At 47.1% G+C, this 27,637-nt stretch overlaps 1 protein-coding gene across 1 annotated transcript; it reads right to left on the reverse strand.

Annotated features, from left to right (window-relative positions):
* Nucleotides 1-2,849: 2,849 nt before the first annotated feature.
* On the reverse strand, nucleotides 2,850-27,476 carry DPP7 (dipeptidyl peptidase 7). The gene is made up of 13 exons (XM_032996940.2): nucleotides 27,349-27,476; nucleotides 26,979-27,092; nucleotides 23,791-23,930; nucleotides 22,917-23,080; nucleotides 20,925-21,060; nucleotides 17,947-18,028; nucleotides 16,275-16,441; nucleotides 14,970-15,030; nucleotides 5,835-5,953; nucleotides 5,594-5,750; nucleotides 5,215-5,279; nucleotides 4,325-4,395; nucleotides 2,850-3,807 (listed from the first exon to the last, which is right to left on the reverse strand). The coding sequence occupies exons 1-13, from the start codon at nucleotides 27,413-27,415 to the stop codon at nucleotides 3,666-3,668; spliced, it is 1,485 nt and encodes a 494-aa protein (XP_032852831.1). The 5' UTR covers nucleotides 27,416-27,476; the 3' UTR covers nucleotides 2,850-3,665.
* Nucleotides 27,477-27,637: the final 161 nt, after the last annotated feature.

Below are 27,637 nucleotides of genomic sequence, written 5' to 3' on the forward strand. Positions count from 1 at the left end.
CAAAGGTCACTTTAATTGTTTATTTATTTTTACTTCCTTAACATAATATGTTGTGTCAGATTAGTCTCTGAGCTTTACTGTCCATCTCAATTCCACTGTGTGCTCCCCCAGCAGAACAGAAGCTTTGTATGTCGTTGAAAAGTTTTCTTTCGCGTACACTGTGGTTCTTTGAATCAAAGCCTTAATTGCAGGGTCTGTAATCTATTTTGATGTTTCAACATACCGGTACACTTTGGATGCTTAAGTTGAACGTTGTGGAAGGGCCATCTCTTCAGCCAGTGATTCTGTACTTTTGCACAAAGAGCTTCCCTGGTTTCTCTCCAAGAGCTTGAGTGCCTTGACCAAATAAAATAAAGCAAAAAAACCCCAGGCCCACCAAGCTATACTGTTCACTTATGCTTCCACTGAGAAACAGAAATAGGTATGGACACAGCCACGAGGGCTGCACAGCTGTAGGACTTTGAAGTCTCACACTCTGGGCTTTAAGCCACAACTCAGAAAAAAATACATACCTCTTTGCTCAAAGAAACTTGAATAGATGGATGGGGCCACAGTTAGCATCTAATCGCTGGACCTTTTGAGAACTGAGGTCTCACTACAGATCTTAGAAGCTGGCAGTTTTGCTATGTTCAAGGTATTGGCTGACAGGGGACCTTCTGTTTCGCATGGCTTTCAGTTAACAAGATTTTCAACTTTACATGCCAAGCTCAGATAAAGCTATATGTATTCCTCCAAATACTAGGCAAAGAATCCACTTTGTTCCTGATTCTGTACCAGGGTGACATTGCAGTAAGGAGGGATGCAGACAGGATAGGTTTTTGCAACTAACATGTTTATGCATTTTTGTGAATCTCATGCCCGTTACAGACAGCCTTTCCTCAGCTGTGTTCTGCTAGAAATAACCCTACAGGCAATTCAGCTCTTGATTTCCAGTGCCACACTCAGTATATTTAACAAGACCAGTAAAACTGACATGTCAGAGAAGCTTCATGATGCTGTCTGACAAGCTTGTTGCTTCAATAGAAGGGTTAAGAGTTTTCTGACTTTGGATTTGGGAAGAATAGCTTGAGGGTTTTTGTCTCTCAAGTATTGCTAGAACTTATTGTCAAAGTCTGGAGGCCTCAGCTTCTGTAAAAAAATCAACCCCGAGTTCTTTAGAAATGGATGTCTTGTGCTTTCCAGGAAAACCTGCTGATTTGCATGAACAGTTTTCAAGCTCTGACTTAAAGGCATGTGACCAGAGAGACACTTCTTACCGTTTTGGGCAATGTTTTCATCTTGGTCATATTCCTCATGCTGATATGTGATGATAGAATGAATAAGCCTTTTCTCAACAACCCCACTTGTGCAGGTCTTAAACCAGCATGGGGGCTCCACCTGTGGACGGTGCTCTGAGTCACTTACTCTCTGCTTGCACTCCCTTTTCCTTTTGTGTTCCCTGAAGCTCAGCCACAAGCAGTGTTCCTGGAGTGTGAAAGAGTGGTGACTGCTGCTGGTTGGCTCTCCCTTTCAGCTCAGAGAGCACTACACAACCAGGGGGTTCCACTTAGGTCCCATTCTTCCTTGCCTTAGGCTTCAAAACGTTATGGACATTTGTGGCACAGGCTTCAGACTTCTGCCACAGTTTCTGAAGCCTGGTTTTGTAACTATTTTTAGTGCTGCTCATTGATCATCTGCATGCAAGTCCATGTATATCTCGTTTATCCCTTTGCCATAGCATTTGAAAGCCTCCAGTTCATCCTTCCATGTAAATCAAACCATTTGTGGCCCTTGCACTATGTGGATTCCTTTGGGGCAGGTACTATCTGCAAGTGGAAAATAAGAGATCAGTATAGTCCATTGTAAGAGGATTAAAGAACTTATCCTTCTGGAAGGGCAAAAGACATGGGGATCTCCGTTCGCTCAAAGGCATAAAACAAGCCACTGGCAAAGGCTGTAACTTGCAAATTACTTTCCAAAAGACTCATATTGACCTTGACTGCATTATTGCACTGCTGGGTTGGTTTAATTGGGGTGCCTACTCGCTGGGAGTGAAGGATGCTGTTACAAGGGTAGTATAAGCAAGATGTAACCCTCTTGTCTGCAGACACATCCACCACTGTCTGCTTTTTTTAATGTGATGCTAGTCCAGAATAACTGAACGCTGGGGTACAGCAAATCTAAATTCAGAAAAGTCGGGGTAGGTCTGTAAGCATGGAGGGTGAATACCGGATTCTAGCATGTCAGTGAGGCTGGAGGTGGCTGTGTTGTATAAACCGTATGGTTTCAGCCTGACTTCAGTATGAGCAAAAGGGATAGTGCCAGCTCTTAGCAGAGGTGTAGAGGTTTTCATCAGCACTAATGGAGAAGATACAGGTCTTCTTGAGGATGTAGGTCCCCTAACAGTCTGAATGGATTTTTCTTTGGGGGCTGCAGTTTGACTAATCAGGTCTTCTATACGTTGTCCTTCATTTGTACATATCTGAAAGACCTGATAAATGGACTTCATCTGTTGCTGCTCTTCCCTGCACTCATCAGTGGCAGGGTGGGGAGCAGAAGCTTTGGCCCTTTTGTACTCAAGAACAGGGAATAGGTAATCAGGTCATATGCAAAACCCCCTTTTGTCAGCACCTGAAGACTGTGAGATAACATGAGTGACTGACAGCATAGCTGTGGGAACCAGTGGTACAGTGATGGCAGGGAGGACCCAGCAGTGCAAGTGCTTAACAGAAAGCCTTGTGTTTGAGCAGTGCAACAGAAGCTGAAGCAATGCTGTGACTTTGCCTGTATACGTAATGTAAACCTTGGACCTGGGAGGTTTCTCTACTAACTCATAAAATCATTGTAAATGGACCAACAGAGGCATCCAATTAATTACCAGGATTTAATATTTTTGCAATTATGCTAGTATTTATTGGTGCATAGTAATTCCAGTAGGTAAGAATCCACCTGTCTCTGTGCAAAGATGGGTTTACTCTGCCTGGAAAGGTGAGAAGTATCCTTTTTTATCTTCTTTGGTTATACTATCAAGTCATGAAATTATATCACACACTTTAATAAACTTGTCTTCAGATCTTTTTAAAATAAATTACAACTCAAGTGGAAGTGTGCTTTACTGGTCACTAATAAGCAGCTCTTGAGTGACAACAGTACATACCGGGATTATTTTGTGTAAAACTCCAGGTCACCAACTGGACATCTCTTGAGCAAGTTAAAACCAAAAACTAACAAAAAACCCAAACCCACAGTACTGGATGAGGCTGACATAACTGGTCACTAGTGGACTCCCCTGTGAAACTGTGTAAGTAATGACCAGACCTCTGCTTCTCCTCCAGGCATCTAGTGTTTATTTTTTGTCTAAAAATAATCTAGCTTCAACCTTCAGGTGCTCCCTGCAACCATACTGTTCAGAACAGTGATGATTCTTAAGCCTTCAAGCAAGCTTTTATTATTTCCACCATTTATAATGCCTTCTCATTCCAAGGAGGTGAGCATGAAACCCACACAGTGTGCCTTTGGCTTCAGTCAGTGGTCTTTTGCGTTCATTTGGATGCTTGATTAGGGGCAGGTGGGACACTTCAGACAGGTGAATTTCCCCTCTCAGGGCCGAGGAGAGAACACTTTTCCAAACAGCACAGGCCCAGCTCGGCAGCCTCCCAGCCCTGCTGGAGGCTGCGGGGATGGAGTCAGGGCCATCTGCCCACTGGAGCTCCCGGGCGCTTCTCCTGTGCTCCCTCCAGCCTTGCAGCTTTCACCCACCCAGCGAGGATGCTTGCTTCGAGCTTGCGCGCCTCTGTGACGGACGGGGGGTCAGCTGGATTGCGTCCTCTAGAGAAAGCAGAGCAAGGTGAGTGAGCAGCAGCTCTTGCCTCTTGCACAGGAAAGGACAAGCCAGGGAACTGAAGGACAGAGATTATCTGTTCCACACTTCATGCCCAGGAGAACAAGATACAGTGTCACACCCGCCAGGAGGTTAGGAGGCAGGCTTGAGAGCCCTGAGCTCTGCCTTGCATTGGTGGCTGCTGCCCTCTGCCCCAGACCTGAAGGCTGATGGCTAATGCCAAGAAACGCTGGATGACTTCACACGACTACAGCTTCAGGCTGTCACACACTTATGCCAATCCCTGTGCAAGAACAGGGTCTAATGAAAGTAGGTGAGCTTAGTGCCGAGTTCTGCACAGCCCGCTTTCCCCGAAGGCCGCGAGAGCCCTGTACTGGGGAAGAAGATTCCTCTTCCAGTTATGCTGCAACAGTCTGGTATCCTGGCTCTTTGGACTGTGTCTAGGTAAGATCAAACACCCAGTGCAGCAGGATTTTGTCAGCCAAAGGAGAGTTCAGTACTTACCGGAGATCTAGGTGATGAGCACCTCCTTTGATGGTCAATGCAATTAGTGAAGGACTGAGGCTGCTATTTATCTGGAAGGAGGAGAAGCAGAGACAAACTCTCACCAAGTCACTGGGCAGAACTGGACAACAGTGGTGAAAAGTGGAAGATGAGCTGGGCAGGACTGAGGAAAAGCACGGGAAGAGATCCTTGGTACAGCTGATAGTGTGTGTGGGGCTAATAGTCCTAATGAGCCAAACCATCTGTCTCAAACAGTGAAGGCTTCCCCCAAGATGAAAACTGTCAGCCTGTTCCAGTACAGGCACTTTGAACTAACAGGCTCCTTTGGGCCCACGCATGCTAAACAGCCTGTTCCTCTTGCAGCTGGGATTGCCAAACCAGCCTAGAAGAAGGAACTCCGGAGCTCAGCTAACTCAACATCCAGTTCTGGGTCAGTCTTGTTTTTAAATTTTAAACTAGAGCTCTGCTACCACTCTGAGGCTTTGCTGAACCTAAGCCAAAATATGCCCCAGTTCGAGTTGCTGCTTGGTCTCATAAAGCATGCTGAGGCTGGAGATAGCAAGGAGTGCTCGGCTGTCAGCACTGAGACCAAGTCTTGACTCAGAAACACAACAGGTTGTGGTTCAGACCCTGGGTGTTGGGTTCCTGCTGCGTCTGCATTAGTGAAGCCACCTTTGCTGCATCAGTGTTTCTGGCTGATGGACTCTATTCAGTGTGTCCACTGTTAATGTCCTGAGGCTACTGAATCGTTCAGCATACAACAGTCACTTGTAGAAACTCAAATGGGCTAAAGATGAATAGCCAGTGCTGCTTTGAAAGGGAGAGAGGGGCAGTGAATCACCTGGAAAGGCTGATCTCTGTGCAACGTGTGCAGGAGTGCACATGCTTACCCCGCCTCCAGCCCACGGGTCCAAGTCTCCATTTGAAAAAATGATGTTGCTTGCACTTTTCAGGTCTGAAATTCAGAGAGATGACATTTGAGAGGCCTCCTTCCTGCCCATTTACCCAAAAACGTTTGGTTACTGCAGCTAGCATGGCCAAGAACAGAAAACAGGGGAATAAAACAAAATCTTGGCAGTTTTTAGATTTTCCACTTCTTTCTCAGAGGTACAGAAAGGTCTGTTTGGCTGAAGTCAGCATTAGGCTGTGACTTTCTGCCAGGACTTGTTAGCGTGCTGTGCCTGCCCCCAAGGAGCTCAGCTGGGCAGAGTTGGGACAGGCAGACAACTACAGGGTAATGCGAAGGGATGAGCAGCCAGCACTACTCACCTCCTCCCCAGAAGTTTGTCTGCAGCCATCGTGCTCGGGGCCTCACGTGCCATTTGCTCCAGCAGTACTGCTCGCGCATGGCTTCCGTGAAGGGCATCTCAGGGAACATGTCAGTCACGTTGTTGCTGTTGAAAGTTAAGTTGATCTCGGTACAAACCTGAGAGAGGTACAAGAGCTGTCATGGGGCAGGCGGGATAACCAGGGCAGCAGCCGAAACCTGTTGGTGTTTCCAACACCTTACCTGGTAGTCCCAGGCCTCAGCATCTGAGCCGATGCCGCAACCCGTGGGGTCAGCACAGGACTGGTACAGCTGGTATATGTCGTAACACTGTGCTGAGCCGGAGGAGTTGTAGAACACCCCTGTCAGGTGGGAACACAGCACAGAGCCAGCCTGTCAGTGCCTGTCATGGTTTGAGCTCAGAAGACCACTGAGCACCATGCAGTCGCTCACTCCCCACTTGCCCCCTAGCGCTGAAAAGGAGAAAATGAAGCAAAAGGCTTGGGAATCGAGATAAGTACAGGGAGGAGTTACATTTATGTTTATTAAATTTATGTTCCATTTTCTTCCCCTAACGAGAAAGACTTGTTAGGGGAAGAAAATGGAACATAAATTTAATACAGACACTAACAACAACACTTAACAGAGTAGGACAGTGAGAAGCATTACCAAATCTTGCAAACACTTCCTCCCACCCCTCCCTTCTGGGTTCAGCTCTGCTCCCGGTATCTCTACCTCCTCTCCCCAGCGGTGCAGGGGCAGGGAATGGGGGGGTGCACTCAGTGCTGCCGCTTCTTCCATCTCAGAGAGTGGGGTGGAATTTCTGGCATTCTCCCCCTGCCCCAGCATTGTCCCCCTCTCACAGGAGACTGATCTCCACAAACTTTCTCTGACATGAGTCCCTCCCATGGGCCACAGTATTTCCCAAGCTGCTCCAGTGTGGGTCCCCCCCAACGTGTTGCAGTCCTCCCAGAGCCAAACTACAACAGCGGGGGCTGCTTCTTTCCACAGGATCCCAGCCTCATTTGGGCGCAATCACCTACTCCAATGTGGGCTCCTCCACAGGCTTCAGGTTGGCTTCTGCTCCACTGTAGACCTCCACAGGTAGCAGGGGGGTGGCCCTGCCATCTCACCACAGGCTGGGGGGGAGCTCTGCACCAGTGCACCTCCCTCCCCTTTCCTCCTCCTTCCTTCCACTGATCTTGCTGTTCACACAGATGTCGCAATTCCTCCTCACAAGTCCAACTCCTCCTCCCAGGTCCCTTCTTAAATATGTTACCAGGGGCGCAGCTGATGGGCTCAGTTTTGGTGCAGAGGTGGAGCTGACTTGGAGCTGGGGGAGCTTCAAGAAGCTTCTCACAGGGGGCCACTCCTGTAGCCCCCTCCCCTGCCACCAAAAAACCCCACCACTCACTCAAACCCTGCACAGTGCCTCTCTGTGTCTCACCCGCCACCTCCTGCACAAGCTTCATGGCCAAGACCAAGCAGAGAGGCAGCTTCCCTATCTGGGCCAGTGTGTAAGGCTGGGGCAGAGCTAGCAGGGTCTGCATCAGTGTTAAGATCCCAACTTTATGCCAAAACTTTCACGTGGTCTCAAGCCTGGCTGTGTGATACCCTTTGCTTCTGCTGTATCTATGGGAAGAGGCTCCCAGGTGCTCTCTGCTGTCTCTCCTCGTGCTAGAAGTGAATGGCTCACTAGCCCATGGGAGCGCCCTAGCCCCCAATCCCCAATGCACCCCTGGAAAGGCTGCGTACAGGACATTACCTGAATAATTCAGACCGAAAGGGACACAACAGCCGAGACCTTCCCACCCCCTCCCTGGAAGTAGCTGTTGCCTGAATGCATCAAATATAGTCAGAGGGCCAAGGGTGGCCCGTCAGACAGGGTTTTGTTTGACTGTTGTTCACAAAGGGAAAGACGGCATGTCCAGGCTTGCCCAGATGAAAGAGCACCTGACCAGGCAGCCCAGTGAAGCATAGTTGGGGAGCTGCTGAAGAATTAACTGCTTTTTGTATGGATGGGTAGTTGCCATAGATAGCAAGGAGGAATGCAGCTACACCGGTGGCTGTCCACTGCTGCCAGTGTCACAGCCCACAGGCAAAACCCACAAACACTGTGGGCTTTGTCTGATAACCAGCACCAACAGCTCCCTTTGCAAAGGGCCCCACATGACTCTGAGACCGCAAAGCGCTGGGCAGAGGCCACTGGGGAAGGAGGCTCTTGCAGGTACCGCCTTTTGCATGGTTCTGCAGTGTAGGCAGCACAGCCTCAGCTCCCTCAAAGCATAAAACCACTCGTTCGGCCGCAGGAGATGCACTGAGTGCGTGCAGCGAAGAGTCCTGGGGCTGTCCCAGGGCTACAGACCTTTCGGAGCAATGCTGCTCAGCTCACCGGCCAGCACGGCGAGGCTTGTGTCAGACACCTACCCGCTGAAACTCCTGGAAGGGCTCAACAACCTTCGCTCGCAGAGCACACTGTGCGACGTGACACTGGAGGCAGAAGGGGTTTGCTTTCCAGCCCACAAGATTGTTTTAGCATCAGCAAGTAATTACTGCAAGATCCTGTTTGTTGGAAACTTGACAAGAGTAGGGAGCCTGGATAGTAACGTCCAGCTGAAAGCTGTCAGTGCTGCTGGGCTGAAGAATGTTCTCAACTTCATTTATTCCAACAAACTAGACCTCTCATTACAGAATATTGAGGAGACCTTCAAAGCCGCAGAAACCCTTCTGGTTCGGGAGGTGATCAAGCTGTGCTTTCACTTTCTGGAGGGTTGCTTGAACTGTGAGAACTGCATGGATGTTCTTAATATTGCTAAAAAACTTGGCCCATCAGAGCTGACACAGAAAGCCATGTGCTACATAGGGCAGCATTACAAACAGATCCTGGGTGATCCTCAGTGCTTGAAAGAACTGGACCGAGGAACCCTTTGTGAAGTTTTAGACAGGTCCAACACCGAGGGATGCTGCGAGCTGGAGCTGTTCAGAGCTGCTGTGAGCTGGCTGCAGCACGACTGCACACGGCTGAAAGATGCAGCAGATATTTTAAGGCGCATAAGATTCCCTCTCATTCCTTTACAGGACCTGCAGAGATATGTCCAGGAAGTGCCTCTTATGAGGCTGGATTCAGGCTGCCACAGGTACCTGCAGGAGGCTCTGAATTACCACTCCCAGCTGTACGCTCAGCCGGTCCTGCAGACCCAGAGCACAAGCCTCCGCTCCGGTGCCACCATGCTGCTCGTCACTGGTGGCAGAACCACTGACAACTGTTTGTGCAGAGAGATGTGGGCTGCAGACCAGAGCTGCAGCACCTGGCACAAGGTCGGGGACCTCTGTGTGCCAGTATACAACCACTGTGTTGCCATCATCAATGACTTCCTCTTTGTCATCGGGGGACAGTGCAAATTTGATCCCATGGGAAAGCAGCCATTAAATGAGGTAAGACACAAGAAACTTGTAGCCTTGGAGAAATGGGTGGGGGAGGAAGGGAGTCATTCCTCTTGCCCACCACAGATCTCCCATGTCTACATATTTCTTAGCACTCTGCAGTGCTGAAAGCCCTTGGGAATACAGCTTCCAAACTCCCTGGGAAGCAATCAGGTCCTGCCCTGGCCCCACCTTCCTCTGACTGCAAATTGTCATCCTAATCTGTAACACAACTTCCGCAGCACAGGTTCAGCCAGGTCCACATCAGTCAGTCAAACAGCCTTATGAATGCTGCCCTGTCCCCATTGTTGCTGCCATTGGACTCATGCTCAGAGGGCATGGTTAAAGCCTACCACTTCACTCGAGAACTGCTCCTTCCTTAGTTTTGCCCTTGAAAGACAAATCTGCTTTAGCTCCCAGGACCTTCCTCTTCTGCCTGGAGAGTAAAAAGACTTGTGCAGGATTTTACGGTTTCCTAGATGGCCTCAGCGGTCCTGCTAGAAAAAAACAGCATGTTTTAATTTTCCCATGCTCCCAGGAGGCTTATTTCAGCACTGGATTTAGTTCAGCAGTGCCGCTACAAACAGCAACTTTCTTCCACTGCCTTGAAGGCAGGAGGCAGCTCAGCAGCAGCGGATCAGAGGATGCTGAAAACCAGCAGGGCTGCAGCACTGGCTGTGAAGCTACAGCCCAAGCCCAGCACTCACTGCATGGGGTTCTGCAGATACTGTCCTTGCTCACAGACCCGGGCTTTCTGACCAGGTCTGACAAAACAAGCCTGGGCAGGTATTTTCTGCTGAACAAGATGTGAGTGGAAACCCAGCCCTAGCAGAGGTGCTGTGCCCCTGTAGGGATTCCACCAGGGACGAGGGAAACAAGTCCTGCCTTCTCCTGGGCAAAAGCAGGGGGCAAAATTCAGCTCCCCTCTGCTACATACTCCAACAGTAACAAAGATGCAAGATGTGTTTGTTTAAATCTCACTGAAACAGTTTTCAGCTGACACATGCTAGCTGGTGTTTGAAAGAAAGGTATTTCACTAAGCCAATGTGTTTTACCTTCCGCTTGCTCAAGCAGAGAACTCAACTTGTTCCTAGACCCCCACAGACCTGGAGAAAGGCCATAACGGAGCCTCCAGCTCCCCTGGGAAGGTACTGCTGTATCAGCTGGCTGGCACTGGAAGTTGAGCCTCTCCAGGTCTGAATATAAAACTCCCTCAGTCCAGGGAGCTCATCAGTTCTCGAAGCCACATGAGATACAAGCCAGCTCCCTGCCTTCTGCTAATCATCACCCTTCTGCTGTGATCCTAGGTCTTTCGCTTTGATCCCCGCGACACTTCCTGGCTCCAAGTTGCCAGCATGCTGGAGAGGCGGACACGCTTCCACGTGGATGTGCTGTCTGATCGCATCTTCGCCGTGGGTGGTGGGACACTGCTGGGGACTCTCACCCACACCACGGAATTGTACCGGCCCGCTGACAACAAGTGGGAGTTTGCAGCTCCTTTCCCCATGCCTATCGCTGATCATGCAGGCACAACCCATAAGGGAATCCTATATATTTCAGGTGATAGAACTAGTAGAAAGCAGCATATTTTGATATAGTTTCATTAATTTTTGCCAGCATTTTAATGTCACAGTCTAAGCCTACACCCACACCAGTAACTTCCATAGCTCCAGGGTCCCTTTCCTGCTGTGTTAGCACAGCCTACCTCTCCTCCTAAATGGCAGGAATTATTGTCTTCCCAAGACATTAAAGGTGACACCATCTGCTTGCAATCCACACCCCTGCTCGCCTTTGACCTTTCAACTGTGGCTAAATTCCAAAGCTTTGCTTTCTGAAAAGGTAAACCAGAAGCAGGCTGCCATAGTGTTGAAGGTGGGATTAAACCCTGGTATTAATCCAAATGGAAGATATGGGGCTAACCCTACTGTGCTGATTTGTTAATTTGTACAAAAAGTAGAATAATGCAGGCTCTTATCCTCTTACCCTGTGAGCCCGTACAGCTCTGGCCCTACAAGGGATCCTCAGTCTTTATGGGGATCTTTGGTAGATGGTGCAGGATGTTTAACAATAAAGCAGCAGGAAACTGTTGTAGGATCTTTAGCTTTTGCAGCTACTAATTTGGACTTGAAAGATAACTTTTGGTTTGTCCTAGGAAAAGCACTGTGGTGTTTGTGTTATTGCCTCTGCAATTAAAAGTCCTGGTCCAGTTTGCCATCACTGTAAGCTCCCTGCTTCATAAACTGTTACAGCCAGCTGGAATCACTGTATGGATCTAGTCCAGTTTAACCACAATTGCACAGTTACAATGAAGGGCAGCTCTCTGTGATGGGCTGTGCGCCGGAGGCCCCAAGGGCAGGGAAAGCAGCACACAGGCTGTCCTTCCCAGATGTGTACCCCAACGACAGCAGGGCTCCTGGACTGGCAGTGCAGATGGATAATGGTGCAGCTGGGGGAATGCTCAACACTCAGGTTCAAGTCCCTGCTTTGACTCAGCTGGCCCATGGTGCCACAGGCAGCTCATTTAACCTCTGCCAGTCTTGGTTCTTACCAGAAAGCAAGGATAAAATTGCTTCACAGAGGTGCAAACATACCATAGTGATCCAGGCTGGCTGGGTAACACTATACCCCTTGGGTTCTGATCTACCTATAGCATTCAATTCCTTCTAACTAGTGGGGTAACTGAAAATTTGATTTGGCCAGCCTACAGCCCTGGCCAAGCAAACTGAAAAGAGCATTACTTCAGTCCAAGATTTATACACAAGCTCCATGCAAACAAAGTGTCCATACCTAGGTGAGCTGGGGTTTATGGCCAACCTGAAATATCTTCCTTGTTTTCAAAGACTCTCTGCAGGCTGGAATTCAACAGGCAGGCAGCTGGAGGCATTTACCCTTCCCATAGCAGCCCCCTTCTTCTGCAAGGAGCTTTTTATAATACACTCCTGAAATACACAAGTGAGTGCCTAATAAGGAGAAAAAGCTGACAACAGCACTGGCAGATTGGCTGTGACCTTCTGTTGAAGATGCAAAGTTCAAAGAGCTTTGAACACTTTTCTTTCAAACCACCATTCTGTCACTGTGTGTGCTAGAAACAGATTCCCTAGTTAAAGCTGTTCCTGGCTACACCTGAAATACCTCAAGAGATTTATTCAAAAATTTTTTGTGGAAAACTATTTACAGAAAGGCTGGAACTGGTTTTGTTTTTTTGTCTTTTAATAAAAATACCTAAGAAGCTCAGGTTTTAAATTTCACACATCAGCTCTATAGAATGGTGTGGAGTTTTGAACCTGAGCTTCTGAAGTATTTTAAAGAAAAAAATCAGCTCTGATAATCTTTGCAGAAGATTTGCTGGATTTCAGAGAGGATGATGGATAGGTTTTCAAGACTTCTGCTTTTCTTCTAGGGGGCTTCTCTGGGGGTAAAACCTTACGAGACACTTACAGCTATCTCCCTCGCCTCCGACGCTGGATTGGCAACAGTGCCATGGCTTTTACCCGCTGTGATCACGGGATGGCTACAGTCAAGGACAAGATCTTTTGCATTGGAGGAAGGACACTAAAAGGAGTAAGTCATTTGCTCTTATAATCTCAAATCTGATCCAAAATGGGGTCTCTGTATTGCTAGGCCCAGTTTTTTTCCAACAGGTTGACCAGTACCTTCACCATTTCTGATCTCTTAGTGGACTGGCACAGTTGCAAGTCAGGCCAGTGAGCTTAAGAAAATGAGCCTGCCATTACAATCATGTGCATTAGAAGCCATCCTGTTGTCACACTCTATTTGCTAGAATACAAAGGCTGTTTAAAGCATTTTTTTTAAATAGAGAAAACATATGGTGGAGGCGCAGCCTGCTAACACAGGAAAAACTAAGGGTAAAACTGGTCATGTAACTGCCCCAACCACACTGACCACATGATTTTCCTTGTTCAAGCTGAAAGGGGGTAAAACAATGGCAGACAGGATGAGGAATGGACTGCAGTGAGGACACTGGCCTCAATTTTAGGAAAGATGGGCTTAAGTCCTGGAATGCAAATGAAGTCTCTTCAAACCTGGATTTTCCATCTCTGAAAGAGGAGGGAAAGCAATGCCCAGCCTTCTGGGAAGAGCCCTGACACGGACTGAAAGACTCACTCTAGGAGAAACTCATTCTCTGAAGCCAAGAGAACTGAATTTTCAAAGATCATTCAGCAATTACTGTTTGAAAGTATAAAGACTCAAGGCCTGGCCCCATTTTACCACGATGGTTACACTTTCTTTTGAAGGAATGAGGGTGTCTTAGAGTACTTAATTGCTCACCGAGGAAGGGATAGAAATGTATAAAGAGAAATAGCATATCACAGCTGATATCAAATTCCTCCAGATGACACCAACCCAGTTACTGTCAACAATTCAATACATTATAGCCCTCTTCAGATGATTTCCTTTGTAATGTGTTAAAAGTCTGGAAAGCAGGCAGGACTTGGGCTATGCCAGTTCCAGCAGGTCCCTGTGGCACCTTGCTCAACTCACTCCTCTGGTTTTCCAAGCAGAAAGCTCCTTTAAAGCCATATCATTCTGATATTTTATTCAGTTTCTTTTAAGACTCTGATTGCTAAATGTGTATCAAAAATCTGGCACCTTGACCCCCATGGTATTCAAATAGATGCTCAGATACTGGTTTACCAAGCGAGCATGACATGCCAGCAATGCCCACTCAAGGTGTGATACAGTAGGTGAGTGTTGGTCTGATTCTTTGCAGGTGGAGGAATGGATTCACGTCAATGAGACAGAGTACTATTGTCCTGTAAGCAATCAGTGGACAATGCTAACGTTATCCCCGTTTAACTGCTGCCAGTTCAGCATCACAGCCCACAACACTACGCTCTACCTTGCAGGAGGTGGGTTGTTGAAGCACATGCAGAAAGAAGACAGTGTTTTCCTGTATGATACAGAGGGGCAGGTATGGAAGAAAGCCAGTCCTCTGCCTAAAGCTCTGGTGGATCATGCCTCTTGTATGATTAAACTGTCCCAAGTGAATGCAGCTGGTGAGATGAGGAGAGGCACAAAGTGCTCCCCCACAGGCAGGAGGAAGAAATCTACCCTCAGCTTGTTCATCACAAAGAAACAAGAGTCCCACTCTGCCTCAGAAAATAAGTAGGATGTGAATATGTCAAGAGATCTGACAGTGTTTGCCAAGACATTAGTATTTTAACAACTCTTCTAGTTGCCAGCAAAAAATATTCTTTAGCAGTGATTTGGAACCGGTACGTTTCTGACTTGGTGCTATCATGGTGACATGCATAATTTGAGGGGAAAAAAAAAAAAAAAAAAAGAATTTGTTCCCAATCCTACTAAGCTGCGATAAACCCCAAAGAATTCCTTAAATCAACTTTTTGTCATGCAAAACCTGTTTTTCTGAATAATGACCAAGGTAGAACTCACTTTTAATGAGCAACTTGAGATATTTTATGAGGAAGTCTTCAAAAAAGTTTTGAATTCTATCTCTAATAATTGCCTTTAAAACACTGCTGGCTGACAAATTAAATACTCAGAGATGTACACGATGTATTTAAAATTGTCTTGCCACTGGATTAAGACAATATGGCATTGTGGTGACAACCTTGTCTTCAGCAAGCAGACCAGAAAACTTCCTTCAGTGAATGTGCATTGAATCAGTGACTGCTTGAGCCAGAGTATGAAAATCAAGTACCTTAGAAGTCCACATCTCATGGACAGTCAACATGCTAAGGGGCTGCAATGGCTGAAAAACTTGACAGGAGTAAGTTTGGAAAGCTGAGAGAATGAACTCATGGGACATCACAATGGACAAAGCCAATACAGGGTAAAACATCCTAGTGGGAGATTGGAGTCATACCAGCTCCCATGAATCACAACCTGCACAACAGTAAAACAGCTCTACTTACAGGTGCTTCTGGAAAACAGGGTGTTAAGTAAAAGACCAAACTGGTGATATTAACTCACCAACAAGAGCAGCCAGGCCTTGAATTGGGTCTGTGTGGGCAAGGATTTGTTCACAGCTGACCTGGATGAGACACATTATAGGTAAATTGCAGACAGAATAGTTAACTGCTCTGCAGAAGGGCTAAACTGGAAGATTCATTAAAATTATCAGTTACACTTTTTTATGGTTCAGCAGTTTTCCAAGGCCCTAATGCAACAGGTTTTGTTTGTTTGTTTTTTTCCCCCCCCTCTCTTCTAGCAACAAAATACATAAAAACAAGAAGACAGGGCCAGGACAAATAGTTCCTTTACCAAGCTAAGCAGCTGTGCAGAGGTCACAGTGATACACAAAAGCTCCTTCCTCCTACAATCAGAACATTTTAATGTCCTCCTCAAGGGAGGTTAGAATAATTATTTCCATTTTACAGTTTGTTAAACAGATCCTAGAATGGAACTGGACGCCCAGTAGAGCCAGAGATAGCATCTCCTGAGTCCCAGTACAGCATAGCCTGTATGACCTCTTGCACAGTATGCATTTTGCTTCAGGTAGGACTCAAACCATAAATGCCATAAGGCCAGAGGCAAATAAAGTCCCATCGGTGTGGTGTGCTGCAGTGCAGCAGGGAACAGCAGCATAAGGCTGACAGCACACCAGAAGAAACCAAGAATTACAACAGCAACTGGTGATCTGGGGTCAAAGCTGTGACCTTTCAAAGCAATGGGTGTCTGAAAAGTCTTTGTAACCCCCTGAGAACCAATCCCCTTTCCCAAACTTTGCCATCTTCAGTTCTCTTGAAAGTTGACAGGTTTTCCAGTCCTCACAGCAGCAGACTTTGCTGCATTATATTCTGAGGTATGTCATCTTCCTGGGCAACACTTAGAAAGGAGCCTGATTTTTAGATATTCATCCTTACCCATCAAGAAAAATACATCTATGAAAGTGTGTTGAGGTGGGCTACAACAAAGCAGTTTTTTTTGTTTTAAAAAGCTACAGGTTTTTAGTGATTAAAAGTTGAAGTCAACAAGCCTGCACAGGACTTTGTGTCTAAGGTAAAGGCAGAACAGGGCTGGAGTGGCTCCAGCAAACCCTCCCTGATGAGCCTTACAGCAGTGCATTTCAAACACAGCAGTCACTGTCACAGAGAAGTTTGAAGTGTGTAGATTTACTGTCAGAGTGGAAGGGCTGCAACATCCAACACTACCTCCCTCCGTCACCATCACCGATAGTGAGTGCCTGACAGTGTCCCAGGCTGTGCAGCTCCCTGCACTCTGGCCATCAAGGTGCACAACAGAAACCGTGATTCTCACCTGCATCCTGGTACTCACCTTCACTGGATTGGCAGGGAGGTGACCCATGAAATCGGTTTTGTAAGGGTAGTCCATCATGGCCATCATGGTGAAGGCATTTCTAGCAAACCCAAAAAGCTGGTAAACATCCTCCTTGTTAGAGATCTTATTGCACGTGGCCATTTTGCTGCTGATTTCATTGTAGGCTGCAGTATGAAGGAAAATGAAAGACACAAACTTCAACAGAGGAAAATAATACCATGCTTCAGCATCTTGTTTCACTCAGAAGGAAGGAGATGCCGTAACACGCAGATGAGGTTACTAGTGGGAAGGACACATTACATCTAAATTTACACACATGTGGATGTTCAAGCACAGTCTTCCTGTGCAGCTTCACAAGCCCTCATGGCCCACAGCCCACACTCTGTCCCTTGCAGAGCCACCAACACCTCCTTGGGGAGCCCAGGGGAATCAGCACCCACCAAGGCAGAAGCAGTCCCAGCTGGCACAGTGAGAAGAGAAGCTTGCTACCAGCCCATCCTTGCCCGTGCCCTGACTGTCTGCCTCCTCCTCACCACCACAGGCTCCCTCTCTGGGCCCTGCTGTGTCCTGCAGGAGTCAGGAAATCCATCTTTTAGGAGATTTCTTCAAGATGCACTCTTATTCCTTTGCATTTTTGCTGGGGAAAGCTGCTCCCTTAACTTTCATTCTCCACATTCTGGAGTTGCAGCTCCTGTCTGTCCCCATCATACTCTACAGGCTGCCCACTGGAGCCCAGATGTCTTCACTTCGAAACTCAAGGCCTGGGACCTGCCTCTTGATACTCACTTGAGAGCCTAAGCTTTGAATACGACTACCTTATCCACCCTGCTGCAGAAAGCATGGCCCCGGGCAGACCTCGAGGACCTTGGCTATTTAATAGTAACATTTTTCCTGATGTGACCCAAAGCTAAATGGGGTTTTGGATCCCTGGCTCCTCTGGGCAATTCCAGGACCAGCCCCTGCAGCAAGGCAGCGATAGCAGCTGTTGGAGGCACACAGATCCTGACGTACAGCACCACAGACCAAGCCAAGCCGTGAGACAGATCAAGAAGGCACCACAGTTGTTCCAACACCACGCAGAGCTCCCGGGAGATGCTGCCTTGGCCCATGATACCTGGTCTGACCTACTTGGGAGACATTGCAGAGATCTTCACCAGTCTCTGTCCTTGGCCTCACCTAACTGTCCAATGTTGGAGATGAAAGAAACTGATGGCTGCTTCAAGACCTAGATTGCCTTCTAAATATTTCTCAGATATGTCCAGTGAGCTGATCCATGCAGCTGTCATACCCACCCGAACAGTTCTCAACAGTGTGAGTGTTGAGGACAAGTATCTGGTGAAACATGAGGATTTACCAGCATAAAATGCAGGTGGTTTGCATCTGCAGGTGTTCTTGCATTTTGGTGCAGAAAAGATGGTTTCATTAACACTGAATGCATAGATGCTTTCATTTTGGTGTTGGCTACTGATTTTAATGCTAACTAAAACCGTTAATTAAATCAAAAATCTATCATGCAAGCAGAAAGAGGCGGACAGGTGGGCATTTGCATTGATTTAGCTGAATCAACTGAAGACCTAGCTGAAGTAAAACTGAATTAACTTTTTTCCAGATGGCTGGGATAGCCTGCTGGCTGCCCTTGGGAAGCTGTTGCAGGGCTAGCTTTCCTTACCTCCACTCAGGCACAGATCCTTAATTTGCTGGAAGGCTTTGCGGACAGCTGTGACACAACCTGGGCTGGACTTCTGAAAATCCTAAATAGAAAAGACATGGGATTATGGTTGCACAGAGGAGATGTGTGGAGGCTGCACTGGGAAGAACTGCCAGAAGTACCAGATAACGACAGGGGTTACTGGCCCCCTGGTCAGAACCTCATCTATGTCTCCAGGAGCAGTGACAGCGGTGCTTCTACCTTGTCCTCCAGACAATCAGCATGTCCCAGTAGAAGCCAACAGTCTGCAGAGCTCAGACCAAGCAGCAACTGTTCCAGCAGGTCTCACTAGGATGAGCTGTTAGACGAAACACTTTGCACTTTGCGGAGCCATTAGACTGAACACGAAACAGCAAAAGGAGACACATGCCTTGGCCAGGACACGGGAAGAAGGTGCGAGGCTGCTAGGCCTAAAAGTTTGGGGTTTTTTTGTTTGTTTGTTTTTGTTTTTAAATACACAATAGAGTTCTTCCAGCTGCACTTTGCCTGTAAGAAGGAGCCACGGAGAAATCAGTTATGCATGAGGGGTAGAGAACTGGTTTAGGAACCAAGACCTGCTTTTCATCTTCAGTCTGCCAGATGACCAAGAAGACCATGTCTCTATCCTGAAAAAGCACTTTAAGGTATGTTTGAAGAGCTGTGGCTGGTTATACTGGTGCAACAAGTTGTTTCTGTCACTGAAGGCTCTAGCAACCCAAGCTGTTTCTCTTCTGACAGCTTGTAAGACAGCTTGAGAGCTGCTGGCAATCAGTGGTTTCCAAAATAAGAATTAATAGGGCTCCCTTAAGGTCCCTTTACCCTGCTAGAACAATGGTTAAGTAACCACTAATCACTAGCTAAGCATTTTTCTTACAAAGGCCCAGCCTCAACTGAAAATAGATTTGGGACCTTTCTTTTTTTCCTAACTCTGCCTTTGTCTGATAGTTCTGCTTAGAGAAATCATGGGGTTTTCCACAGCTTACCTGGGCATTCCTTTAGGGGCTCCAGATCTCCTTCTGGATGTGCTTATTGATCTTCATCTACTAATGGCTCTAATTGGAGCGTGGGGACAGATCAGCCTGGGACAGAGGAGCAGGTCTGTTCTGGCTGCCACGACAGCTGAGCTCCCCGCTAGGCAATGCTGGGCTGCTGCAGCACACTGCCTGCCACACTAGGGAGCCACCACCCATTCCAGTTCTCCCCCACAGACCTGTACAGACCCAGGAACAGTTCAGCCCAGCCCTGGCAGAAGCAGAAAGCATTCCAAGGAAAGCTGTTCCCCTTCCAAGCTGCCAGCTTTGCTCTTTTCAATCGCACCTAGTTCAGGTATCTAACTGATCTGAAGTCAGTGGCCTGAACAGCCCCTGCAGCAGTCTCCTCGCAGGAAGCATGCATGTGGCTGTATGTGCAGTATTTACACAGGGGCTTTCTGCTTAGCCACAAGCAGGGCAGTTGGCATGTATAACCTAGTCTTATGCAAATGCCTTATGCACAATCAGCTTTCAGCCCTTTGCTCACTTCCCAGGTGAGCCAGAGGCTTATGAATTGAGCTGGAAAAGCTCAGTAGAATTCACAGAGGAGGCTGCTTTGAGACAAAGCACGCTGGACTCACAGGAAGAAAGAGGTCCTGCAATGATTCATGAAAGGTTTGTGCCTTCATTAGTATTAACAGCTCTCAGGGGTGTTCTCTCACCAAGAAGAGCAATTGAATTCAGATTTCAGGTGCAAACACACTGAAGGTGAAAGGAATTACTTTGGAAACAACACAGAGTGCTTGCTTAGGATCTCAGCCCAGAGGTCAGTTTACCACTGCAGAGAGAATATATTTTAAAATTAATTGGAAAGTTTTCTCACATGAAAATGTCAAAGCCCTAATTTCAGGGGTGTGTAATGACTCACAGCATATTCACAGCTGAATCAAGACAGAGCTATCAGCTGAACAGGGCTTCTGAGAAAGAATTACAATCAACCAGGGAAGAATTCCCACTGCAGCATCTGTTAGATGATTAAGTGGTATTACATTTTTTGTTTTAAAATGTATAATTTTAAGACAAGATGTCTTTTAGTCTCTTATACACTTGGAGTTTCAAACACTATTGTGTTTCTTTTCATATGCTAGTCTCCTCTTTACACTTAATGGCAATGCTACCTGTCCCATAAGTCTCTGCATTGAAATAAAAGCAAAAAGACCACAAGTTTCATACACAGGTAGTTCATGCAAAGCCACCTGTGTCACCAGATCTAGAAATTCACGTCAAAAAAAGACAACACAGACCCCATCACAAGATTTCAGTACTACCAGGTAGTACATTTCTTTCCTTATAAACTAAATATGTCAGTTCTAAGCAATATCACCTTCCTATGGGCCCTATGTACTCCAACTCTGAAAGCCACATTTAAATTTTGGTTTTAAATGAACCCAGGAGACCTTGCATATTTTTAATTAGCGTAGTGAAGATTTCCAAGCTCTTAATTGAAATGCAACCATACTGTGACTAAGGAGTTGCTGTGAATCATTGATATCAATGCAAAATACAGCATTTTGGGAGAGGATTTGAAGAATAAATTATGCAAAATGGGTTCAGCTAGGCACAAAGGAAAACTTTCAGGCTGTAATACAGTCAGGCCACTAGAAATGGGCTAGAAGGTGAATCCTTCACTAAGGATTCACTAGAAAGTGAATCCTTAGTGGTACTAAAGGTGCTGGAATCACGTTGTGCTGCTCAGAGCAGCACCTTTGGGCCCTGAGCTGCCACAGCTAAGGCAGCGCTCAGCCATCACATCTGCAGCTGCTGCTTTTCCTTGTGGGTTCCCATTTAATTGCATTCCCTGCCCAGCACTGATGCTATGAAGACATCTGTTTAATGTCTGCTGATGTCTGTTTAAACACACGGAAAAGGAAAAAAATCTAGCCTTCTTAAAGGATGAAAATAATGTTCCGGAAAAGAGATGCTACTTACTGCTGTTACATCTCTGAAGAACTGGGTGGGGTCTCCAAGCCCAGCCACAGACAACAGAGGAGCACTGGCAGCTAATGCTCCAGCCACAATGTTTGGGTATTTCATCCTCATGTAAGCGCTGAGCATTCCTCCATAGCTGCCACAGGAGAAACAAAAGAGTTATTTCCTTTAACAGACAGCTTATAACATAGTAACTCAAAAGTTCAGGCCAGCATTCACAGGCTCACCTAACCCAACAAGAAGCTTATGGATATCTAGTAGATGCCACCCTCGTAAAAAAGATCCAGTGATGGTCAGTGAGCAGTACAGTGTGTTCTCATTGGCCTTTTCCCAAATGCTCACACCAACTCTGGTGGGGACACAGCAGCCCAGTTTGCTTCTGCAGCCAAATGTAAATCCTGCCTCAGTATTTAACTCTGCACCATCCTGAGTGTGTCCTGAGGGCTTCAGTGCCGAGCCAAGTAGGGCTCAAGTGAGGCTGTCACTGTTCAATGGGGAAAGGAGACAAATTTGGCATGCAGGATTGTAAAGAGTAGCTAGGTTCTTAGCAAAGGTTGTCCCTGCATACTACGGGATATGCAGCTCTCTCTAGTGCCGGGATGTGGGGGGTATTCTCCCTGGGCACTGCAAACAACAGCTGCATGAATGATCAGCACAGGTATGGGGAAGGGGAGACTTTGACAAACACCACAATAAAACTCAAAGCCACCCTGGTAGCTCCAGTGCCAGGGCCACAATCTGCAGATATATCAAGGGTTGCTAGATAAACCCCAAGGCGACAAAAGCTAGTCATATGCTGATGTTTGTGGAGTTACTCCGAGGTCATTCCTGGGTGTGGAAAATGACATCCCCAAAACACAGGTAACATCCAGTCTCACTTCACGCTTACAGGTATTCAAGTCTCCCTCCCCACCACCTCAAGTGGTTGCAGTAAATACCATTCACACATCACCCACGTGCAATACTCACTTCTCTAACCCTGGTCTTAGAAACAGGGATTGGCTGAAACCTGCCACAAGTAATTTTAGGTTAAAGTTTGGCAAAGTTATAAGCAGCCTAAGAGGGTTTGGGGTTTTCTTCCTCCCACGGGAAATGCTGGGCCATTCTAACACTGCTGTACTTCAGTATTCTTCATGTGGGTTTAGTGCTGTTCAGGGCTGCTGCAGACTCAACTCTGATTTACACACATGGAGCTGTAGTCTAACATACAGCCCAGCTAGAAGGTTTTGCTGAATCCCTCTCCCACATCCCCACCCCAGAACAGTTCCTGGCCCTTTTTACATTCTCTACTGGCCTGATAGTCACAGTACAAATACCCCAGAGATCAACAGTCTAGTCACCACTACACTGAGCTGGACACAGTGGTAACTGTTGGGTCAAATGCTTGTTAGCTTACTGCAACTAAATTAGAAGCCTTTTAAAAGGAAGCATCCCTCCACTATAAGCGTGGGGAGCTGTTCAAGAGACAAGGATATTGCATAAACACAGCTCTGAGCTGCAACAGAGCAAGTACTTTGAGGAATGACTTCTACTAGGAAGCCAGGAACAACCATGTAGTGGATTACAGAGCAGAATTAAAAAGGAGCCTACAATGAAAATGGCTGGATGTTGTTAAAAAGGCTGCATTTAATAAAAAACTGGGTGCCTCCCTGGAAAGAATATTTTACGAATTATTAGTTTTCTGTATTCCCAATGTAAAATGTTCTTATTCTGCAGGAGGAATTTCCCATTTTCTGCAGTTCTGGCTGACTTGTACATTGAAGATGCCTAGGAACATCCACCTCCAAAGCAATCACAAATCAAGACTAATTCTTGAAGGGAGAACTGATTGGGACCTGGTGATGAGCTCAGGCATAGGCACATCTGCTCTCTATCAGATAGCTTAAAGCTCTGCTGTTAGAACTTGCTTGAAAGCCAAGTAGATCTATGAGAACAGCACTAATGTGGGTGGTAAAGAATGCAGAGAAGGGAAGGAGCACACACAACCTTTACCTGCCTCCAAAAGCAATGACAGGACAGTCTGCAGCACCATACTGCTGCTTAAGCTCAGAAATTAGCACTGCATAGTCAGCAAGTGCTTGCTCCACAGTAAGCAGACCAGTCATCTTCAGCTGTGTTGACTGAAGTCCAAATGGAAGAGACTTCCCATAGTACCTCTGAAAAGAAAGAGATATGCTGCAGAAATGCTGGTGTCAAGGTCCCTGTTCTCACCATAAAATTGGGATAAGTGTGCACAAACAGGAAGTGATAACAGAACACATGGTGTCCTCTAACTTGTTCATAAATGAGGAAGTGCCTTGTCTCCTGCATCTGAGAAACAGAGACCTTCAGGACATACCCTGTAGAGTATGGACAGTCCATGACAAGCAACTTCAGTGGGTGCCAAGTGAGCCCTCAGCACACGTCTCTCTCCTGAAATCCTCAACTAGAAAAGGGAACAGGGTAATCTCTTCATGCATAAATTGTGAAATAGTAAATTTAATAGAGTGGTGTGGGAAAGGTTGGCTTGGGATTTCGCAAGCTAAGGAGATTAAATACTGTCTAAACAAAATAACGCTCTAATCCATTGTGGTGTTCAACGTCTGTGGAAACTACTTACAAAAGCACTTGTCTAAAGCAAATACACCATGGCACAGGTTTTGCTGAAACAATAGTCTGTATCCTGGATTGCCAGCAGGCATAGTAAAAAAAATTTAGAAGCCATGCTTAAGTAAAGAAGAGCTGTTACCACAAGGAGAAAGCTTACAGCAGGTATACCTCAGCTTCATGGCAAGAGATATTATTTTTCATGACCTGCAGAAAGCTGAATTTGATAACACTGAACAGAACAAGACTCTCTAGTACACATAATGACTAAAATACTCACATGCTCAGCAAAAATCACAAGTGCTTGCTGTTCCTCTGCTAATTCAAATATGAAGTCAGAGTTCTGAGCAAAAGTCCAGATGTCACCTTCATTGCCGGTATAGAAAAAGATGGGTCCAAACTTTTTCTTCCAGAACTTTGCTGAGTGAAACAATTGACAGAAGCAAATAAAAAAAACACAACACACACACAAAAAATGACACATGAGCATGAAATCACTCTACTTTCGGTGAGTTTTGTCAGGAGCTTAACATGGAAGAACTCTGTGAACAAGCCGATCTATGAGACTTGAGGTGGGGCATAAAGGCATTAGAAAGGCCAGGCTACAGATATCTCTCATTGGAGCAGGGGTAAATAAGAGCTTCCCTGAGATCAGCATATGGCCTGGAACTTCAACTTCTGCCTGAAAATCCTCAAAATCTCAGTTCTGAGAGGCAGAAACAGCTGGCCCAAAAAGACTGATTTCCCATTTATATACCCTTTTCAGCCCAACTCATCGCAAAACACTTGCACAGATCACTTTTTCTACAAAATGGACGTTAGGGAATTGCCTGCACCTTTCTGCTGCTCCTGCTGTGATGTATAAGGTAGAGACAAGCTGTAAATCACATATCACACAATGGTTTGCATTGCAAAGGACCTCAAAGATGATCCAGTTCAACTCCCCATCCATAGGCAGGGACATCTTCCAATGGATCGGGTTGCTTAAAGCCTGGTCCAGCTTGACTTTGAACACTTCCAGGGACAGGGCATCCACAACTTCTCTGGGCAACCTGGTCCAATATCTCACCATCCTCATAATCAAAAATTTCTTTCTTATGTCCAATCCAAATCCACCCTCTTTCAGTTTAAAACCATCGCCCCTTGTCCTGTCACTACAGGCCCTGGTAAAAAGTCTCTCTCCATCTTTCTTATAAGCTCCCTTTATATACTGAAAGGCCACTATAAGGTCTCCCAGGAGACTTCTCTTCTGCAGGCTGAACCACTCCAGCTCTCTTAGCCCTTCTTCATTACAGACCTCTGACCATTTTCATGGCCCTCCTCCGGACCCACTCTGACACGTCCTTGTCTTTCCTGCATAGTTGACTCCAGAGCTGGGCACAGCACTGCAGGTAGGGTCTCACAAGAGCAGAGTAGAATGCAAGAATTACTTCCCTCAACCTGCTGGCCACACTTCTCTTGATGTAGCCCAGGATATGCTGCTGCTATATGTAACATACACATATATATCTCATGTGATATATCACATATATATATGAGATGATATATCAAGATGATGTGCTTCATCCTCTGATCTGTTTATAACTGAAGGCAAATTGAGACTGGCAGGAGAAGCTGATCAATGATGTCAATACTTGCTTAACTAAAACAGTTGCTTAAATGCTTGCCGACTTTAACAAACATTCGATTTAACTTAGTCTTAAACTGCACAGGAATTATGAGGGATAATAAATAGCTTTCTTCAACAACAGACCTCAGAAAGTCAGTTAAGTGTTGATTACAACACACTGGGTGATGTTGCAAAGGGACCCTCCAACAGCAGATATCCTACAGACACCACTGCAGCGTGTCATATGAGGCCATTTCCATGAACAGAGGCCTGAATTTAATTCTTGGCATTCTCAACACAGACTTACCAAAGCAGGATTTGGCTTGGAAATGAGTTTGAAAACTTTCATTAGCGAAACTGCTGCTCTTTGTTAACAAAGAGCCTAATTCTCTTTGTGTTGAATTTGCTTTGGGTACCAGGTAGGAAATGGAAGTGCCACCTTCACTCTAGCTTTTCTTCTTATATGCTTTGTGGCTCCTGGAGAAAACCATTCACAGAAGCCAAGAACTAACCAGATAGGCTGCTTAAAAAGGTATCTATTTTTAGATTGAAATCCTGGGGAACTGCCAGATAACCTCAAGACAGTCAGATGCCTGGTTGTGAAATAATAGTCTCCTTCAAGTTCTTGCTGATGACCTGAAAAGTCATGTATTACACAAGAAGCAGTAAAGGGGAATGGAACTACTCAGGAATTTTGAGTAAGAAACTATTTGTGAACCAGCAGAACTGCAATGTTAATGTTTTGTTTCTCACAAATATTACTCAGCTTTGCACAGGACACTCAGATCAAACATAACACTTTTAAAGGAAAACAAAAGTTATGCAGTGCTTTAAGCCAGGTGATCCCAAACTTCTGTTCCAAAAGGGCCACCTAATTAGTAAAATTTCAGCCCCAGGTGTGCTATCAAAATTCACTGGTATTCCCATATCTTTGGGCTGAACTGATCCGTGAATTCACACTTGGTGAAACATATATGACTGGGTTCAGGTGCTGAACAAGCTGCAGAATAACAGGAGATGTGAAGGTGAGATGGTGCACATGAAGCCCCAGATGCAGGCAGTCTGTGAGGCAGCAGCAGGCAGGTGCCAGGCTGGGCAGCCCCCTGGGCTGGAGCTATTTACAGCTCTACTTTTGTTCTCTCCCTGATTCCTCCAAGCAGGCAGGATTGAAAAACATGTGACGTTGGTTATTGAAATTGCTTTCTTTTTAGTCACACACCACCTCTCTCTCACTGCTTGCTGCACAGAAGATAACTCGTTATTTAGCTAGAAAGGAAAACAGTGCCAGGTCCCTGCTGGAAGCCCTCGTAGTTCAGCATGGCTTCAGCTATCTGTAGTTGCAGGGTTTTAAATAATGCAAAACACTGACCCAAGAGGAGCTATCTTCACTCATACAAACAATGGGTACAGAGTGCAACAGTTAGGTCACTATTTGTTTCTTCTGCTGTATTCAGAGCAGAGTTGCGCTTGTCAGAGATGCTGTGGCCAACTAGACACATGTGTGTTGAGCCAGCCCTGGTACAAGCCTAACACAGCTGCTGCTTCTAGTCTGCTGTTGTTCCAGAGAGGCCAATCCCCACAGCTGCACCCCACAGCCATAGCCACAATGACAAATTGAAAGGAAGGAGAGAAGGATACGGACAGTGCTGGGGAATGACTGGTTCACAAAGGGCTAGCACTCAGTACAAACTGACTCCTCGCTGCTTAGCACAGATGAGCACCAAATGGCTCTCTGCCTTAGTGCAGGAGCAGTTAAAGCTTAAGCAGGCAGAAATGCATCCCTAAGCCATACCAAGTCCCTGCCACAGCCACGGTAGGGCTGGGAGCAGCTCAGCGGCAGCACGCCCCCCGGGACCTACCTGAGACCAGGTACCGCTGCGGGAAGGTCTCGTTACCGTACGTCTCGAAGCTGAAGTGGTCCCGCACCTGCGGGAAGAGCCGCTCCTCCAGGCTGGGTCCCCCTGCCCAGGCAGCTGGAGGCGGGAGCGTCAGCGCCAGGGAAACCGGCACCGGCGCCGCCACCCGGTACGGCCGCGCCCAGCCCAGCCGGGGTAACCGGGGCCCTGGGGAGCCCGGGACACCCGTCCAGTGCCCCCCAGGCCGGCTTAGGGGCTCCCGCCTGGGGAGGCTGGTGTGAGGTCCCACCCGGGGAGGCCGGCTGGGGGGATCCCACCCGTGGCGGGGCTCGGGAGCGGGGGGGGAGGCAGGCAGCCGGCCCGGGGCACCCACCGGGAGCGGCGCCGGCCGGCGGAAAGAGGAGCGGCAACAGCAGCATCAAGGACTCCGTGGCCGCCATCCAGCACGGGCCTCCCACCTGAGAGCTGCGGGCAGCCGATCACATGACCCTAACGTTTTCGGCGTCACGTGGCGACCTGCCGCCCCTTCACGTGACCGCGGGAGCGCCATGCACACCGAGGCGCCGCTACGTTGCTTAAGAACATTTCCTCGGGGCCGCTGTCTGGGAGCGTGGCTAGAGAGGCTGAGGCAGGCGGGGTTGGGCTCCGGGGAAGGCGCAGGG

The sequence above is a fragment of the Tyto alba genome, unplaced genomic scaffold (assembly GCF_018691265.1).
Source record: "Tyto alba isolate M040663 unplaced genomic scaffold, T.alba_DEE_v4.0 Super-Scaffold_11, whole genome shotgun sequence".
NCBI lineage: Eukaryota > Metazoa > Chordata > Aves > Strigiformes > Tytonidae > Tyto > Tyto alba.

What these genes read in the sequence shown, in the direction of transcription:
- DPP7 (XM_032996940.2), bottom strand. Translation starts at nt 27,415, where the DNA reads ATGGCGGCCACGGAGTCCTTGATGCTGCTGTTGCCGCTCCTCTTTCCG. An exon ending in ACCCGTGGGCTGGAGGCGGG is followed by an intron (nt 4,396 to 5,214) that starts GTAAGCATGTGC and finishes TCCTCCTTCCAG; the next exon opens with ATAAATAGCAGCCTCAGTCC. An exon ending in GCTCATCACCTAGATCTCCG is followed by an intron (nt 3,808 to 4,324) that starts GTAAGTACTGAA and finishes TGCTTTCTCTAG; the next exon opens with AGGACGCAATCCAGCTGACC.